Source organism: Lates calcarifer, linkage group LG7_1 (genome assembly GCF_001640805.2).
Source record: "Lates calcarifer isolate ASB-BC8 linkage group LG7_1, TLL_Latcal_v3, whole genome shotgun sequence".
Lineage (NCBI taxonomy): Eukaryota > Metazoa > Chordata > Actinopteri > Centropomidae > Lates > Lates calcarifer.
Window position 1 is genome coordinate 20,709,938 of NC_066839.1, and position 19,368 is coordinate 20,729,305.

General features: G+C 41.5%; 1 protein-coding gene across 9 annotated transcripts in view; it reads left to right on the plus strand.

The window, feature by feature from the left end:
• ankrd6b (ankyrin repeat domain 6b) overlaps positions 1-19,368 on the plus strand; it is a 58,367-nt gene that overhangs the window by 17,665 nt on the left and 21,334 nt on the right. For 3 of the 9 annotated variants that reach the window (XM_051072052.1, XM_051072051.1, XM_051072053.1), the window contains 12 exons: positions 3,610-3,708; positions 6,053-6,151; positions 7,665-7,763; positions 8,649-8,747; positions 10,078-10,176; positions 10,619-10,717; positions 12,635-12,712; positions 14,001-14,105; positions 14,593-14,706; positions 14,823-14,993; positions 15,509-15,661; positions 17,303-17,416. In XM_051072052.1, the coding sequence (XP_050928009.1) occupies positions 3,610-3,708; positions 6,053-6,151; positions 7,665-7,763; positions 8,649-8,747; positions 10,078-10,176; positions 10,619-10,717; positions 12,635-12,712; positions 14,001-14,105; positions 14,593-14,706; positions 14,823-14,993; positions 15,509-15,661; positions 17,303-17,416 (1,329 nt within the window). Of the gene's footprint in view, positions 1-3,609; positions 4,189-6,052; positions 6,152-7,664; positions 7,764-8,648; positions 8,748-10,077; positions 10,177-10,618; positions 10,718-12,634; positions 12,713-14,000; positions 14,106-14,592; positions 14,707-14,822; positions 14,994-15,508; positions 15,662-17,302; positions 17,417-18,677; positions 18,961-19,368 lie in introns of all 9 variants that reach the window. The other 6 variants (XM_051072049.1, XM_018703415.2, XM_051072048.1 and 3 more) reach the window with 4 other exon arrangements.

Consider the following 19,368-nt stretch of genomic DNA (forward strand, 5'->3'; position numbering starts at 1 on the left):
CCTAATTTCACAGTAGGATACAAGTGAGGAGGTAATACCCTTCCTCTACATGTGTCTGTTGGAACTCTGCTCTGATTAGTGTGCTTTCTTTTGTGAACATCTGATACAAATCAGAAGAGCTACATGGTTTTAAAAATGGGCCCAGCGTTCTGGGGATCATTTTAAATTAGAGTCATTGTGTTTTCAGGTCATCTGTCTGTCCCATTTTTGTGAACACGATGTCTTAGTAAAGCCTTGAGTGAATTTCTTCTGCAAACGTTTCCTTGGATGAACTGATTACATTTTGTTGGTAAAGGTCAAAGGTTAAGGTCACTGTAACCTCACAAAACATGTTTTTGGCTGGAGCTTTCAATTTGATTCCACAGTCTTTCATGATTCATGATTAAAGTTCCTCTAAAAACCACACACACACACACACACACACACACACAGTGACAGTCATGTAGACAGTCAGCCAACAGAGGCCCTGGGACCTTGTTTTATTCTTCCATCCCATAAACACAGCAATGGTCAAAGGTCATTTACTAAGATGTGATGTGACCCGTGTTGCCTGGGTGTTAGATGATGTACAGTGAGAGCTTTTCACAGATGATGCTGGGTAATAAACCTCATTATTCTGAGCTGGTCAGATTCAGAAATGTATTCACTTATTCTTTGATTAGATAGTTAACCATTCAAACCATAATTTGGCCAGTTGACTTGATTTCATCAAAATTCTTGTACAGCTGCCTGAGCAGTCTTGGCCATGGATGTAGTGGATCTCAACTCTAGCTGTTTCCAAAGCTGTTTCCTAACCCTGGCATCAGATCATCAGATGCTAATGCCTGTCTCTAACCCTTCGCTGACACGTATGCAGTTTACAGTGATAACAGTATCAAATTATTACTCAAAATGTAAAGTTTTTTCACAATTTCATTCATTTTTTAAATGTACTCTACATCAGACGTCAGAGATAAAAGAGACCCCACGTGCTGAGTACTGTTCATGTGTGAAGGTTTTATCCTGCACATCTTTGTTGTGCATCACATGCTTTGTGTTTTCTGCCTCTGCAAACCAATTTTCCATGGGAACATGACATGGCGTCATATTGTAACAGCTACAACAATATTAGATGTCCTGCTGCCTGTGTTTCCACCAGCTGTATTTGGGTATTTTGGCAAGGCGCCATTCTGAGAGCTTAATCTAGGATAAAGAGGGTAGAGTTTGATATGAAACATTCCTCTGCTCAGGAAAAGGAATGTAGGGATAGCTTTTGGAAGGCTACTGTGATGAATGGGAGTGAAATGGAAAAACATAAATCAGATGAAAGGCAAAAAGGATGAAGTGTGTTAGAGAGAGACAGAGACTGAGGGAGATTTCATCCTTGGGCAAGATACTGAACTCTAAGTTGCCGCCCATGTGACATGAGGCATGAGACATTAGCTTGACAGAAGACATCTCACTCTGATGGATCTGTTGTAACTAAGGAAACGTTCAGCTGAGTCGTGCTTTTACAGTGTTGTTACACAAACGGACCCTAACCCTAACCTTAACTGAGAGCACACCCACTGACAACGACCAAGTTTACCTTAAGCCTGTCATCAGAATGAACATTAATTAGATACAGCTGATCAGCTGATATGACATTTGTCATTTTAGGCTCAGCGCTGGCTAAAATGAGAAGCTGCTAATTGAATGTTTGCTTCTCTAATGATTATTGCTGTTTAAACATAGTAATTCACACTCATTTTCACTTACCCAAGAAGACTGAAGCAGTAACTGCTGCCAAAGGAGCTTCTACAAAGTGCTGATTAAGAGTCATTTCATTTATTTGCTTTTTGATACAGTTAAAGTGTAATGTATACTGTCTGCTGATACCATTGTATCTGTGATCTGCTAAAATTGACAAATCACAAGTCTGATTCAGTTAGCTTGTTTGTGTGGTTGTGAAAATATGACTGTGTTGTTGAAAAATGTTGTCTTGTTTCAAACAGTCAGGAGCAGAATAGTTGCAGTGCTACCCTTTGGTGTTAATAGCATTTTTTGGCTGTAAATTTGTTTACTACTCTGTGCAGTTTGGAAGTGGAAACACTTTTTCTAGCATCCAGAGAAATAACAAGCCTGTCCATTGTCTGCATAGACAGTGTTGGGTGACCAGCAGTTGGACACTCTCCTGTTTGAATCACCAGGACAAAAGACAAACCGGTTCTTTCATAAAAAGACGAGGGTGCACCCCAGTGGACATAGAACTTGGAGGAGAGAAGACGACTGAGACACAGTAACAGCAGTTACTGAGTTCTTTTACATGCACTGTAGAACCAACACACTGAGACACCCACACACACACACACACACACACACACACACACGACCGTCAGCCAGTCCCTGCTAGCTTGAGGCCTGCTGTTTACCTGAGCCTGGTGGGTGGCTTCCTTCCAAGCCAAGCCGAGTGTAACTCAATCTGAGGAGCACATGAATGCAGAGCAGAGCCGAGCCACTCCCAAATAAAGCACAAACTTCCAAACGCCAGAGATAATACCTGAGGTGGAATGTGGTTTGTGTGGGAAACGTGCTTGATGTGTAATTAAACTGTATAAACTGAGTATAATTACAGATGAGAAGAGATTGCCTGGTGTTTGAATTTGGAATGTTTACCTGGCTGCTGACATCCTGCTCTGTCTCTTGTGGTCAGAATATCAGGATGTATTCTTATGTCATCTCACTCTCTGTGGTAAAATACAGAGCATGGCATGTTCCAGCTGTTACGTTTTCAATTATCACAGTGTCAGTTACAAAAATAGATTTCCTTCCTCTCCCAAATAGTGAAAAATGATCATCTCCCAGATAGTCAGTTGATATTTTCAACAGTTCAAAATCCACAGATAGTCAGTTTACAGTGATGTAAGAGATAAAAACAGCACAACCATAATTGTTTGGCATTTAACCAGTTATCTGAATGTTCACTGTTTCAATTGCAGACATAACTGTAGTCCTTATTTTCTAACACTTTAGTCAAGTTTTAGGGCCAGTCTGAAGACTCTTTTAGGATTTCTGCCTCCACCCCCGCACAGTGGAGTTTAATAGGATTTTGTTTGTGGTGCTCGTACTGGAAATTGAAAAATGACATTAAATTTAACAGCAAGATGTTTTTCTTTATTCATTTACTGGATAATCCACAGACTGTACTGTCTGTGACTGTTTCTTGGGTGAAAAAATACATTTTGCTGTGTTTTTTTTCTTATGACCAGAGGTAAACAAAAGAAATGCTTGTGAGTTTTTGTAATTTGAGGTGAACAGATCCTTTTAACGTCCCCATAGTTAAGTAAGCTTTTTGCTTCAGTGCCCAACCACAGTTCCTTTTATTGGCAGGACTCAGAACTCATCCTCTCATCCCCAGCTGACATGAACAGCTGTGCAGATTGTGTTCTATTCTGGTAAACCATGGATTAAGGCATTATTTGTTTTCAGTTGACTCATTACTGAGATGTGTTGTACTCTTCAGTCGTGCCTCCATCTATTACTAACACTGCAGCAGTATCTGACCCACTGGACTGTGACCTGGTGTCAGATTTATCTGCTGTTGTGGGGAAGTTTGTGTGCTTATGTTGTTGGTGTGTTTTGTGTCCACAGTATGGCAGAGGCCCGCTGCACTTGGCTGCCTACAAAGGCCACATTGAGGTTGTGCGTATCCTGCTCAAAGCTGGCTGTGACCTGGACATCCAAGATGATGTGAGTAGATTCGTCTGTCTGCCCGCTGCGTCGGCCATGTTTCCACTCTTCATCCACCTCCAACTGGCACTGCAGTGCTGAGTGATGGTTACCAGCAACTGCTTCTCTTTTTGCTTTCTGTTAAGTTGTAATAATGATTTTTTTTAGACTTTGATTTCTTTGTTTTAACACAAACACAACAGTAGTCTAATGACCTCTAGTGGCCTTGAATGGGACTCTATGGACTTTCCGCTCGTGGGCTTGCCCCCAGAATGCAAGTCCCCCTTCCTCACAGATAATGATAACCCCGGTCTCTGGCACTGCCAAATTCACTCTCTGTGGTCAGTGAGCTCCGCAACAGGCTGCAGTTCATCCTCCAGGACTGGAGGGAGCAGGAGGTGCAGACTGAGGCAGGAGGAGGAGGAGGAGGAGGAACAGGAGGGGAGAAGACAGTGGAGGAGGGCTGGGAAAGAGCCTGGAGGATCAGGGAGAGTGAAGGAGGTTAGCCAAACCTGCTCCTACTGAGCCAGTGGAAGTCTGTTCCCCCCACCCTTCCTTCCCTCATCAACACTGCTGCTGCTGCTGCTGAGCCTGGCTCGGCTCTTATCTAGCTTGGAATGACCCTCTCCTCCTCCTGTCCCCTCTGCCTCTCCTCTTTCGCTCATGGAAATCATTTCTCATGTCAAACCTGTCTTACTGTCATTCACCACTAATCTGCTCTGTGTGCAGGGATTCCATTCATGGCTCAGTATAAATGTGAACTGAACTTTTTTCCTGGGGTTTTCACAGGGTTATACAGACCACACTGGACTCTTAACAGCAAATAGAGCTATTTGAGATGAACTGCTGTGGTTTGTATAACTACATTGGAATCATATAACACCATTACTGCTGAGTCAGTAATAACTCTGCTTAGATTTGGGATATGTGCTATGATTATTAAAGCTTACAACCTGTCAGTATATAAAGGGATAGTTTGTTTTGGGAGAATTTGGTACCAACTATAAAATTAACTTCATTTAGTCCAGTGACTGATGTCATAGAATGAACTAGCTGCTCTGACTTTGTAGCTAGCTGACAGTGTTCTGTGATCATATTGTCTGGCTCTACTGTTTCCACCATGATGCTCCAGGGTGAATACATTATTTAGTTGTTAACTGTAAAACTCGAGACTTTCGAATTGTGTTCAGTTGCATTGCCTTTGAGCAGGCCCACTGTTGGTCCCCTGAACATTCAGCAATTAAGCTAAAGTTGGCTAATTGTACTGGTCACATGCACAGACATAAAAGTAGAAGTTTGATTCACACTATGAATAAAACCCAAATAATCAATGGTTTCAAATTTTGGAAGATACATGTATTCCCTTTATAGTCGGGATGTGGTTATCTCAGCTTAGACGACTGGAGGCAGACAGAAGCAGCCTGTCTCAAGTTCTGCACACAAACAAAAATGTGAAAACAGTGTGATTTTAGGGGGAGTTACATGCTCTGTTTATCCATCTGAGCAGTGTGTCTGGTTAGAGCACAGGCTGCCAGTCTTTTGTTTTGAATTCTTCCAGTTTGGAAGAAATGTTTCACATACTTTTTCTTTTCACTGTGGTTGCAATAATTCCTCCTAAAACCATTAAAACATTAAAAACATGATCTGTGTTAATTATTGATCTTGTTGAGAGGTGTTGGACACCTTCCTTCTGCTTTCAGTCTTTATGCTAAGCTAGGTGAACCACATCCTAACTCCAACTGTGTACTCTACACACAGACATGAGATTGATATTAGTATTCTCATCTCACCCTGAGAAAAGGGAAGTAAGTGTATTTGCCAAAAGTTGAACTATTTGTTAATTAGAGATGGAGACTTAGTGAATATGTAAATTAGGGCATGCAGACCAGCTATCCATCTGTGGAAAAGTTGAAGGGTGTGTTTCTTTTGAGCAGTGTTTGGTTCCACTATAACACGGTCCCTCTAGCTGGGTCACTCTAATTAGCTAGGCTAATTTCATTAAGTGCTTTCAGTGTTATACAGAAGACATCTATCCATGTGTTTGTTCCACTCAGAGGAGGCAGAAATAAAAACCAAAATCCCCAATAACCAAGCTATTTCTTTATGAGAACATTTTCTAACTACAACTAAAATACAGTTTTGAAATCTTTTTCTTTGTTTTTTTTTTTTTTTTTTGTTTAATGAATGATTTTATGAATGTTTATGGCAACAAGAGCACTGTAAAGTAACAATATAAAACTATGTTGGAGATTTTTAGGTGATGGAATAGTTTTTCTCTGTGGCTTGTTTTCTTGTCGAGTTGCCAGCTGCCAGATGTTGTCATGTATTGTCAGTCAGTGTTGTATATTTGTGTTTCTGTTGGCAGGGGGAGCAGACAGCGTTACACCGGGCTGCTGTGGTGGGAAACAGCGACGTTATCAGCGCTCTCATCCAGGAAGGGTGTGCACTGGACAGACAGGATAAGGTGCAGTTCAAAAGACAGAAACACACACACACACACACACACACACAGAAGCTAATGGTACAGTCAATTAGAACAGGGGGGATTTCAAAGCCATCATAAGCCATCTGATGATCATAGAGAAACCAGTCTGTCTGTAATCTGCTTAACCTCATTGCCCCATTAAAAGAGTTGTGTACTTTGAGGCACAGTGGAAAGAGACATGGCTTTTTCACATTCTTCACTAGACCTAGAGGGATTACATTCATAAACACTGAGGTTTTAGCCTCTATTCTTGTTGGGTTTTAGTATATTAATAGTACATGTTATTAGGAACCACACAGTAACACTGGGTAGTTCCTCTCTTTGCTCTGGATTCCTCCAGATGTTGGAAACTTTCCTCTGAGATTCTGCTGCATGTTGTCATGACTGCATCACATCATTTCTCATGCTGCCAACCTCCTGTTCTACCACATCCCAAAGGTGTTCTCCTGGATACAGATCAGAGGTCACTGAAGTTCACTGAACTCACTGTCATGTTCATGAAACCAGTTTGAGGTTTTTGCTTTGTGACATGGTTTGATCCCCGGCTCCTCCAGTCCGCATGCCGAAGTATCTTGGGCAAGATACTGAACCCCAAATTGCATCGGTGTATGAATTTGTGTGTGAATGGGTGAATGTGACATAGTGTGAAGCACATTGAGTGGTCAATCCGACTAGAAAAGTGTTATATAAGTACAGTCCATTTACCATTTAGCATTATCCTGCTGGAAGTCACCATTAGAAGATAGTAAACTGTGGTCAGGAAGGGATGAACATGGTCAGCAACAACACTTGAATCAATCATTTCAGGATTCAGTGCTTGAATCCGTCAATGTCTCTCCAGAGGGGAACAGTGAAGCCTTTACAAATGGTCCAAAATACAGCACACGCTTGGTCTTTGATGATCCTCATCTACTTGAACTCAATCACACAGGCTTATGCTCCTTCTCAGCCACTGTGTTCCTCCAAAGGCAGCCATCTCTGCACACAAAGCATTCTCACTCCAAACTGTTCTTGTTTGTCGAACAAGCTCCCAAATACTACCAGAGCAGGAACGTCCCTCTCTTTCTTCAAGAATCTCTTGAGGACTCTTCTGAGAGCATCTCCTCTCCCAACACCTCTAACACCCTAACATGCCAAACGAACACTTAGTATGTACATTTGGTGCACATCTTTAACAGATTTACTACGTAATGCTTTCTTTAAGGTCTCCTACTGCACCGAAGCTTTAGTGTTCTCCCTCACTGATATGTCACTTTGGATAAAAGCATCTACTAAATGTATATGTAGCTGTCTACGCATGGTGGTCATCTTCTCATCTTCTCATTTCCCTTCACTATACTCGTATCTGTAACATACAGTTTTGTCCAGAAGACCTACCTTTTGTTACTGACCAGGTCCACGATGGTATCAAGACACTTTTGTTATTGTGATACTGTGAAATTGACGATATCGTTACAGTTGTTAATGTGACTTTTGTCTTCTGTCCTGTCAGGATGGCAACACTGCTCTCCATGAAGTGTCCTGGCATGGCTTCAGCCAGTCTGTCAAACTGCTGGTGAAAGCTGGAGCCAACGTTCATGCAAAAAACAAGGTTATTACTCATTGCAGTTCCTCAATTTGGACCACAGCATTGATTAAATGTGTTTGCTTGAAGCTTTATTCCCATAATCCTTCCTTCAGATGTCATTCAGTACTTCCTATGTAAGAGAAATTAATCACAAAATAAAGCAGTTGTAGTGGGAATATTGCATATTGCATTTGAAAACTTGAAAATTACGTATTCTGAAATAAAGCAACTGTACCACACAGCCAAAACTATCCAGATCAAGCCATTTAAAGCAATGATGATATAACGGATGTAAAGACATTCTTCCTCTTACAAATGAAAATTTGAATTAATTCACAAAAAGTCATTCTTTCTTTTTGAGGTCCACTCAGGGTCGAAGAGTTCCTCCAAAGAGGAGAGAGAACTTTAATAGTTATTGAATCTGATTTCCAATAGCAGAATTCAGTTGATCTCCATCATCATCACACCATCCACTTCTGAGCAAATTCCATCCAGTGATGGAGACCTTGAGATGCAGTTGAAAGCTCTGGAAAAATATATTGGTGTTTTGACTGGAAAAGATTAAATGAACTCAGTGACTTGCATCTTAAACAAGTGAGACTTAGATTATACCTGAGCTGTCAGGATATACTTATTTTCAGTTTAAAAGTTAATTAACACTGAAAAGGTATATCATGTCACAGACAGCTAGAGATAAAAACTGTCAGCTCTATTCAAGGTTTCTCTTCAGGATGAACTCTTTTTATGTGTCCATACTGTAAATTCATCTGTAGACACACATGAAAACAGCAGCATTAGCATGGTTACATGAAGACTGTTGTCAAAACATCAATACACAGTAAATCTGAATGAGATGATAAAAGCACTAATAAATGCTGACACTCTGACTCTTTCCTCGTTCTTATACAGGCCGGGAACACAGCTCTCCACCTCGCCTGTCAGAATGGTCATACTCAGAGTTCTAAGGTTCTGCTCCTGGGAGGTTCCAGGCCTGACAGCAAGAACCATGTAAGTCCTGTCTCCTGTTGGTCTTAAATGTAGCACATTTAAACATCACTTTATCATTTTCAGAAAACTAGTGCTTTTCAGTGTGATCACCTTAATCAAAAGAGATCAAGGTTAAAACAAGTGGTAGCTTATGTTCTAGTGGTTTACTTGCTAGGTTGACGTGGTTGAAGAGCCGCTCCACTGAAATGCCTCTGTTGTGGGTGACAGAAGTTCTAAGGGCAGCTAGAGCTGCAGCTCTGTCCTCAACACAATGCTTTCTTGGTTTGCATCCTGTCTCACTGGGAGCTCCTTCAGTGTGTGGCAAGGACACATGTCCTTATCCCAGTCTCTCCCCACAGGCTGACCCCAAAGATCAGTACTGGGGCCCTTCTCTTAGGAATATACACCACTACCTAGGGTCCACTTATCTGTTTGCATGGCTTCTCATATCATATCTGCAGATGACTTCCCCCTGCACACACTGTTTGTGTTTGTTGTTCTCTTGTTCAATCTGCAGTGAATTACAATCTAGTAAACCAGACTGTAGTCAGCAATGCTACTGAAACTGAGTAACATATGTAATATTATAACATAGTAATATAATATTGGACCAGTCTGTCCCTGACATTTAATCATTTCACAGATAATTAGAGCCTCCACATCATTACTTTGTGGCAGATATACAGCTGACACTACCAGTACCAGTCCAATAGCCAAAATGTGTTCTTCTGTGTGATGTTGATTTAAAAGCATTGTTGCTGTTGCCTTGTTGAGGTGTGAATGTTACGCCCATGTTAAACTCATGAAAAATTCAAAGGTACCAAGTGAAGTTGTGTTTACATTCAGTTTGGCTAAAAGACATCACTGTATGTATCCTTGAGGTCTGACAAACATGCTGAGCATATTTTCCTCCTCACTAATGGTATTAAATGTTGAGTTGATATTGATCATTTAAACATGTACACTAGTCTGCCCATCATGGGGAGGGAGGAGAATTTCTAATATCTCTCCCTTTCATGGGAGACCCTTGATAAGATTCAGTGTATTAATCAAATATTAACAATGAAGTGACATGGTTCTGATTCTAAAAAGCCATGACTAGTTTTGGTTTGGTATTCCTCGCTTCCCCCATTTTTCATACAAATGTTGATTTTTATACCAGAGTGATACAAGTTCATTTTGGAAAAAATATCTTCACATACTTTTAAAGTATGCCGAATCCAGCCTGTAAAAATTTCATGTCCCCCACAGTTCCTCGTTCTGCTGTGACACATCTTTTGAATATAACTGAATGCTTCAAATCGAAATGACATTATTGAAAACTGGCTAATCTCTAAATATTTTACTCTAGGTTGGCGATACATGTCTGCATGTGGCTGCCCGCTACAACCATGTAGCTGTGATCCGCATCCTACTGGGAGCCTTTTGCTCTGTTTCAGAGAAGAACCTGGTGAGATAGTGATGGGATAGAAGTACAGTCCTGTGCAATACTTACAGTCTTTTGCTAATATTATCATGTATCATTATATATTGTTTGTAAAGGTGTATTTTTGACTTCATTTGCCAGTGTGATCTGAGGAAGGTAAAGTCGACTTTTACTTGTAAATACACAGTATGTGAGAAATCACATTTTGAAAGTATGTTTGTTTTATCTGACTTGTTCTCATGAGTTGTGAATCATCCAGTTTGATTGTGTCATTTATTTGGTTTGGCATTATGTTTGACTCTCTGCACACGTGACTCTGGTTAATGTATGAGATGGAAGTGTTCGTACAAGCCTTGCATATCTTGGAGTTATAAATAGATAAAGGATTCATTCTCACACCACCATCTCTTGTGTGTGTGTGTGTGTGTGTGTGTGTGTGTGTGTGTGTACATGTATGTGTCTGCAGGCTGGGGACACACCGCTACATGTGGCAGCTGCTTTGAATCATAAGAAAACAGTACGTCTGCTGCTGGAGGCAGGAGGAGACAGCCGCATCTGCAACAATGTGAGCGCCCGCGGCCTCTTTCTACCTCATTAAAGCTCAGAGGAAATGTTTGTGCACTCACTTTGCCTTTCTTCATTTTCAAGTCAGCGCACATTTCTGTTGTATTACTGGTCTCCTCTTGAGGGATTCTTAGAGCAGCTTGCTGTTCCAGCTTCCTGTTGTCTATCTGAGGCTGCACCAGTATGAGGTGAAATTAGAATCACATTTCATAACATTAAAAATGGGGCATGAAAGACTGAAAGTACATTTTGAAAGCATCAAAAAGCTGTTTTAAAACTGAAAACTTACAAATTTGTGTTCAAAGTTTAGAAACTTGCTCCCCTCAGAGTTCAGATTCCACACCAGGCAACTTTCCATCCACCTGTTTTTATGCTCATTTTCAATTTCTGCATAAGAAAAACAAGAGTGAGAAACACTGGAATTCAAAAGAAAACAAAATGTACTTGGCCGAAGTGGATCGATATTGTAATTTGGAATGATAACATTGTATTGATAGAAGTGATATCCCAGAAGTGCAATAGAAACAAACTTAGGAAATGAATCATACTGTACGTAAAGCATGCGACTTAAAGACCCACTGAAGAGACAGAAACCAGCAGCAGACCAGAACAGATGAGTGAAGAGTGATGAGAAGACTGTAACATTCTTCAAATGAATACATGAAACAAAGGGTTCCATCAACCCTCTTCCTCTGCAGTGGGAAAATTAGCACCACCAGCTCTTCACCTTGATGAACCAGCTGAATGGAAACAAGTGTTAATTCACCTTTTTTTTCATTTTGATGCAAACTCATTTACTGCTTTGCGCTCGGCTGCGAACCACTCCAATGTGTGCTGTAGGTCCTGGTGCAAAGAAGCCTACAGAGCCACATCGTCTGCACTCTGCGGTTCCAAAGCAGACACTCTCCTCACCTTTGCTGTGTCTTCATATCCTGTCCATGAACATCACAAACAGGATCAGAGACAAGGAGCAACCTTGGCAGAGTCCACTGAAAATGTGTTTTCTTTGTGCTGAGGATGTCGACACAGCCCTCACTTTGGTTATTCAAGGACTGGATAGCTCTCCTTAGCAGCCGTGGAAAGGCATACTCTCACAGTACCCCCTACAGGGTGCCTCGGGGGACACACTCATAAGCCTTCTCCAACACATGAATTTTGGATGGTCAAACTCCCATGTGAAATGTTTTACTCCCATGTTTTTATGCCCATGGAACTAAAACTGGTTTGGAGATCCCAAAATTAAAGTTTAGTGTTTCAAAGTTTACCTCCAGCCTCTCAGATCCTGTTTTTAGTGTGATGGAATGTGATCCCAGTTTCACCTCATACACCAGACTACATTACACAGTGCTGTTTGAAAATGTGAAATCATTTGAAAAGGCAGAAATCCTCTAATTTGATGTTAGTAATCTGCAGCATACTCATATGTTAACTTGGCCGCTCTGATGAAGAAGATTATACTTTGTCGCTCTCTGTCAGGCAGACGGTCACATCATGACTTAAGACACACGGGTTTACTTACACAAGTCTTGCCTGTTGTAGTTTGACTATAAATGAACAAAAATGTGTCAAATAAAAACTGAGTCTCAGAAAATAGAATAGATACAGGCCTGTTGCTAATTAAGAGTGGGTAAAACCACCAGTACCTGTACTGTATTGACTCATGTACATTCTCACAGCCCTGTTTCCATCAGTACAACACAGCCATGTCATACTCACACTCACTACTCTCTGTTTTCATTCACTAATTGGATCCAATAGCTTCCACTTTGCTCTAAGCATGAGGGAGGTGTTGAGTTTGCTTTACCTGGAGTTAGGAATAAAGGTCTGTCTTTAATTGTTCCAAATCTCTGCCAGTGTTTTAGAGTTCACTGTAATTCCTCTGAGTTGTGTTCTGTCTCTTTTGACTGTGTCTGTGCAGGCAGGTGAAACCGCTTTGGACCAGGCCAGAGAACATAACAACCCAGAGGTGGCTCTTCTCCTAACCAAAGCTCCCCAGGTGAAACCACTAACTCCCAGTCTGACCAGCACAGGCAGCTGTGAACAGAACTCAAACAGATTCACTCATACAGACATTTTAGTGATGTTTAGTGATGCAACGCGCCTGTATGGAATCTACAGTCATGTGAAAGAGAGAGTACACCCTCTTTGAATTCTGTGGTTTTATGCATCAGGTCCTGACCAGGTCTTAAAATTATTTCAATCTAACCTGAGGTGTAAAACAACACACAACAGATTTCACTGTGTCATTGTTAATTTAACAAAAATGAGGCCATGTGTGGCAAATGAAGTACACCCCATGATTCAGTAGCTTGTAGAACCACCTTTAGCAGCAATAACCTGAAGTAATGGTTTTCTGTATGACTTTATCAGTCTCTCACGTCATTGTGGATGAATCTTAGAACACTCTTCTCTACAGTCTTGCTTCAGTTCATTGAGGTTTGCGAGCAATTGTTTATGCACAGCTCTCTTAAGGTCCCACCACAGCATTTCAGTCGGGTTCAGGTCTGGGCTGGGCCACTGCACCTTTATTCTTTTCTTTTTCTGTTGTAGATTTCCTGGTGTGCTGGGATCTTTGTCCTGTTGCATGACCCATGGTTTGTTCAGATGCAACTTTTCAAACCTAAGTCGTGTTGCCATGTTCTTTTTAGGGAGAAGAAGCTCCGTCCTGGCAACCCTTCCAAACAAACCTTTTTCTTATTGTATCATGAATTTTAACATTTAACATGCTAACTGAGGCCTGTAGAGTCTGAGTTGTAGCTTGTGGAGTTTTTTCCAATTTCTCTTGAGTTCTCTGCTTCTGCATTTTGGCCTAGTTTTTGTAAATTAATAATAATCACAGTGTAATATATCATGTGTTGTTGTTCATCTGAGGTTATATTTACCTCATTTTAAGACCTGCTAAGCACCAGATGCTTTTTCATTATGTCCTGACACATAAAACCATAGAATTTAAAGAAGGTGTTGTTTCTTTTTCACATGACTGTAGTTGTTCTTGATGTTATCAGTTACACCTGTGTCCTACTATGAAAAGGACCACACACACAATCATTTTAACGGTGTGGGGACATCAAATCCAGACAGAAACAGTTCCAATCATTTCAAAATGCAGGTCCCTTCTCTTAAAACCAGTAAAACCTGGACAGTGAAGCAGAGTTATTTATTTAATGAATCTTTATCCTCAGTATTAATACTCTCCTCTTATTTACTAATCATGCATTATGATTGCAGTTGTGATTCCAGCCATTTTCTGCCCCGTGTGTGTGTGTGTGTGTGTGTGTGTTCAGGTGCAGAGCTTTGTGCGAGGCAGGAGTGTGAGGAAGAGGAGGGACAAGCTGAAGGCAGAGGGCCGAGCTCAATCGGTGCCCAGAGATGAGATGCTGCCCTGTAAGGTAAAAACTGGACTGTGGTGTTAAAGTGGCTGTAAATGATTGTATTCTGAATTTAAACAGCACAAATGAGTGTTATGGTTGGAAACAACATCTGTCTGACATACTGTTGTTGCCACTGAGTGAAATTTGTAGGATTTTAATGGCTGCACCATCACATGGACATATTTCAGGTGTATGTCTTGTACATCATTTTCCCCCAGAATTTAGCATTACCTTCTCTGGGATTTAAAATAGAGGGACACAGTTTGGCTGTATAGCATGAATTAAAGAAGGTTAAACACAGAGTTAGCATTCCTGGAGTGTTAGTGATTTTAGCTAATTCTTTATTTGAATGATGGAAACATTTAGACAACAATCAAACATCTACTAGATTCTTCTTTTAGTCAGCAGCACAAAGCACATGTTTAAAACCTTCTTCAGATTTTCATTTTTCAGATTTTTCAGTGCTTAAATGTTTCAAACCTTTCCCTCTTCCTGTTTCCTGCAGGACAGTGCCTCTGCTGCAGAGGACAGTCAGAGCAGCGACAGAGCCGCCTGCAAACATGCTGAAGTTGCCGAGTCAAACACCAGGAGGGGAAAGAACAGGAGGCAGAGAGAAAAGGTTTGAGAGGCTGCTCAGGAGATCTGAACAGAGGATGACAACGAGTCTTTCTCTCTGTTATTGTCAGTTGTAAGAGTTGGAGTCATTTCTAATGTCAGGTGCTGTTGCTGTTGCAGCCATTTCTGTCCGACCCCCTGCGCCGCAGAGAGACCAGGCACAGCGAAGCCTTTCACAAGAGGAAAAGTAAAGTGCGAGGAGCCTCCCCTCACACATCCGTCCCCCCACACAACTTCAAAGCCTATCAGCTTTACACACTGTACCGAGGCAAGGACGGCAAGATCATGCAGGTACTGGAAACTGAGTCAGAGAACATGCTATTTTTCATCTAGATGCTTGGTTACCTGCTCTGTAAATTCATTCTTCATGTGGATGGGTTTTATCTGTCACTGAACAGCTGCACAGGTTTGCAGCTGCACAGAGAACGCTCCCCCTCTCAGTGTGTGCCTGATCAAACACTCACACATTAACTACACACTGTTTCATCTGCCGCACTGCATGCTGTCAAATCTGTTTCTGCTGTTTCAGAGTTTGATTTATTTAATGACATTAACAGACAAGTCAGGTAGATATACAGTAATCTTGCTGGTAGTACTGCTCATTGTTGTGCAGCACCTCCCCAAAAAGTTTAATATAACCAGGGATAGTAAAGGTAGAGTTCCTTCATAATATATATGTTGTCATGTTCTGCAGTCCAACAATGAAACACTGCAAAATATAAAGTGCATTAACCTAAACACTGTTTCTAGTGCTGCCTTGTTGTGTCCGCAGTAAATGACAAACACTGTGTCTGACCGTGTCGCAGGCTCCTCTGAATGGCTGCCGCTGTGAACCTCTCATCAGTAAACTGGAGAACCAGCTGGAGGCCACTAAGGAGGAGATGAAGACTGAGATCCACACTGTCCAAGACCTAATGAACAGCAAGATGGGCCAGCTGGACCGCAAGAACAAACACCAGGTACAAACAAACACACTGCACTGCATTCTCCCTGCTTCATACTCTCCCTCAGAATGAACTGCACTTTGTCCTTCTTAAGAGACTTCACTCAAACACTGAGGTGTACCTGCTGTATATTTACAGTATAAATATACATTTTAGTATAAATATACTAGAAAACTTTGTTAAACTTGTTTTTATTACAAGTTTAAATTGTAGCGTAGTTTCCACTGCAAACACTAACCTAAGCAGCATGTGTTAGAGTTACACACACTTCAGTTGCCATCTTCAAAAGCCTTGTCACTGTAGCCCTGTGTTGCTGAACAGAGACAGCTCAGTTCTAACATTACATAGGTTAGTGGTTCTTTCCCTGTGTAGTTTACTCACTAATACATAATACTCCCACAGTACCGTCACATGATGGTTCAGATAAAAGCTTCTGTCAGAGTGCACGCAGTCGTTCATGCATGTACTGTGAGCATCACTGCTGCTTGACAAAATACAATAGTGGATGTTGGCAGGAATGCATAATCAGTGAGATCACAACAACACAAGACCTATGTAGGACCAAAGAGTGCAACATAGGAAATGAAATATTATAATAGCAGAACAAAAACTTGTTTCCTCTGAACCTGACTGACAAAGGTCTGTGTTGTACACATGCAACTAAATACACACACTCAAACATGCTCTGTGTTGAGGTGTTGATCTACCATATGAGCCTTCTAAACAACTTCAGTGCTCCCTGTCAGACTTCTCCAACTCTGCTGTCGGGGATGAGCAGCAGTCTTCTTAAAGATATTCTCTCATTTGGTGTTTTGGTCTCACAGGAGTTCCTCAGACCTGGTGACTGTGAAGACTAAAAAGGAAGTTTTTCCTTGCCACTGTTGCCTAGTGCTGCTCATGGTGAATCTGTTGGGTCACTCTGTAAATACCTATTTTAAAGAGTGGACCTGTCTCTGTTGTGATTCGGCGCTAGATAAATAAAATTGAATTGAATTGAATCGAATAAACCTGCCATCTTTTCCAATCAGTCTACACTCAGTAACCCAGAATGACAAAGAGAAAAAAAGGTTCCAAGAAATCTTTAGGAGAACCTAGCATAATGCAGATTCCATATATAAATATAAAGTGGTATTGATAATAGCAATAATAGCAATTATAGTAGTGACCATTAGAACAATAATAGTAATAGTAACAATAAGAGGAAGTCTAAACTATGTGCTTCCTGTTTGTTGTAATTTTCCTTGAGATGTGTCTAGAGCATGACTGGAGTCCACACAATCAAGTCACATAGTTTACAAAGACACACTCCTGCGTATATATGGTCCCACAAATCACACAACATATCTGGACAGAAACCAAACCATGGAAACCAAGAAACTCTCTGTAGAGCTTTGCATAGATCAGATCAAGGCTCTAAAAGCATTTCTAAAGCTCTGAGTGTTCAGGAGCTCAGTGGCCTCAACAACTGTGTAATGCAAGAAGAAACTGAGAAACTGGGCAAGAAGGGCCTTGGTCAGGGAGGAGATCATGAAACAAGAAAGTCTGCTCTAAAATGTGTGAGACAGTATGTAAATATACAGTAAAGTTGTAGGACATGTACACATCTGTGTATATGGTTGCCTGAATCGTTAGCGATGACGATGTTTTTTCCATCAGATCTGCGCTCTTGATAAGATGACAGTAGAGAGAGTGTCAGCAGAGAGGAGTGAGTGTCTGCAGAGGATCGAGCAGAGGGCCCTGCAGGAGCGACTGGAGGCAGAGAAGAGACAGGTAACATTAACACCAGGGTCACCATCGTCTCTGTGCACACACAGCTGGAGGCAGCGGGCCTCTGGGGCTCATATGTTTCTCAGTGCTGTGAAAACTGGACCTGACATGTCGAAAATGGCAGCATTGATCTTATTGGAACCAATACACTGTTACCACAGTGTCTCCACATGAGACAAGTTTAAATACAAGTAAGTGAATAATAGGGTGTGCCAAATGACTGTATGTGAATTTCAATTTAAAAAACACCACTGTCACATGTTCTTACCTAATAACTGTCACATGTATCTTGTTCTTTCCTCTACTTAGACAGTAGCCTGTCCCTGACAGATCCAGTCAGGGACGGGCTACTGTCTAAGGTTATGTCTTTGTCTGCATCCTTATCTCTAAGACCTTGGTTACCGTGGCAATGGAGAGGATAAGTATCTCCAGATGTCCACTATCAGTCATGGTTTGGACTAAACTCTAGACCATTGTAAAGCACTGTGGAAGTCTTTATGACCTCAGCTATTGGAGTGTGAATGAATTCTAGAAAATATTAAGCACAGTAGATTTACAGGTATAGGGCCAGGATAGTGTGTATGTCGGCTCATTATTATGGTTATTAAGGTTATTAAGGTATTAAGGTTATCAATAATTTGATTTTGTTGCTTTAAAGCTGCATTTACTTTACATTGGTTTTGGTAGTTTAACAAGCTGAATAAACAGCATTGAAATCACCACATACAACTAAATGAAATGGATGCAGCTGTTCAGGCTATTGCCAGTCAAAAAGTAACATCATCATCATCGTCAAGAAGTTCATACTACAGCTTCAGGTTTGACTGTGGTCAGCAGGACAAATATGCAGAACGCTGCTTTATTTGATTTGTTTTGGTCACCCAGAGACAACACAGTGTTCTGAGAACACGATCATCCATCCATCCAGCAGACTTAAAGCAACATTACTATTCACTGTGAGACAGACCTGTTGACTCTGGGTCCAGTGCTCCCTCTCTCTGAGCTCTGCTTTGGTCTCTACCAACTCCTGAGAAACACATCTGTCAGGCAGGCAGTGTATCAGAGCTGCTTCTCTGGTAACAGCTGCTGACTGATGCAGAGCCCAGACTGGACCTGAACACTGAGCTCCATGTGTGAAACTTGAAATTTTGATCAGTGCAGCCTCTGATTTTTTATGTGCAACAAATAAGACATGTACTGTACTTTAATGTTCCTGGCAGTGAATGTAACATCCAGTGCTGTCGTGTCCTCTGTGCTCTTTAAGCAGGCGTCTCTGGTCAGTGAACTGAAGAGCTGGTGTCTGTCCAAACTGCAGAACATGGAGGTCCGCTTCACAGGAGAGCCCAGCGGCACCAAGCTGCAGCGCTCCTCCTCTGCGGCCGAGGGCCTGAATGAAGCCGACGACGGAGCCGGCGTCGCCGCGCTGCCCGCCGCACACGAGCTCCACAACAGTCCTACGCTCCTGGACTTCAGCTGCGGGGAACCTGGTGTGGCAGAGGGGGGGTCAGCCAACCACTATTTTGTGGTCCATGTGGAGAGCTCTCCAGGTACAGCCCCAACCAACATTCTCATTCTCCACACACACACAGTCCTAAATGTTTACTGGTCCTCAATCACTGCTAGTTAAATACAAGTTACATCTAGATACATTTTCTTCAGCTGAAGACTTGACTTATTCTTTATTATGAATTGATAATAATGAACTTTATTTATATAGCACTGTTCAGACACAGAGTTACAGACTGCTTTACAGTAACAACTATGACATTTAGAATAATATCAAAGAAACAAGAACTTAAGTAACTAACTTTACTCCCTGTGAGACCACAACAGTTTTTACTCTGCAGTGGATGAAGGCTTATGGATTCTTTGATCGGACTCTGGTAGGAATAACTGCTGCTAGAGAACACCACCATCACTCAGGTGTTAGGAGTTATTCTGCGTGCTAATTGGCA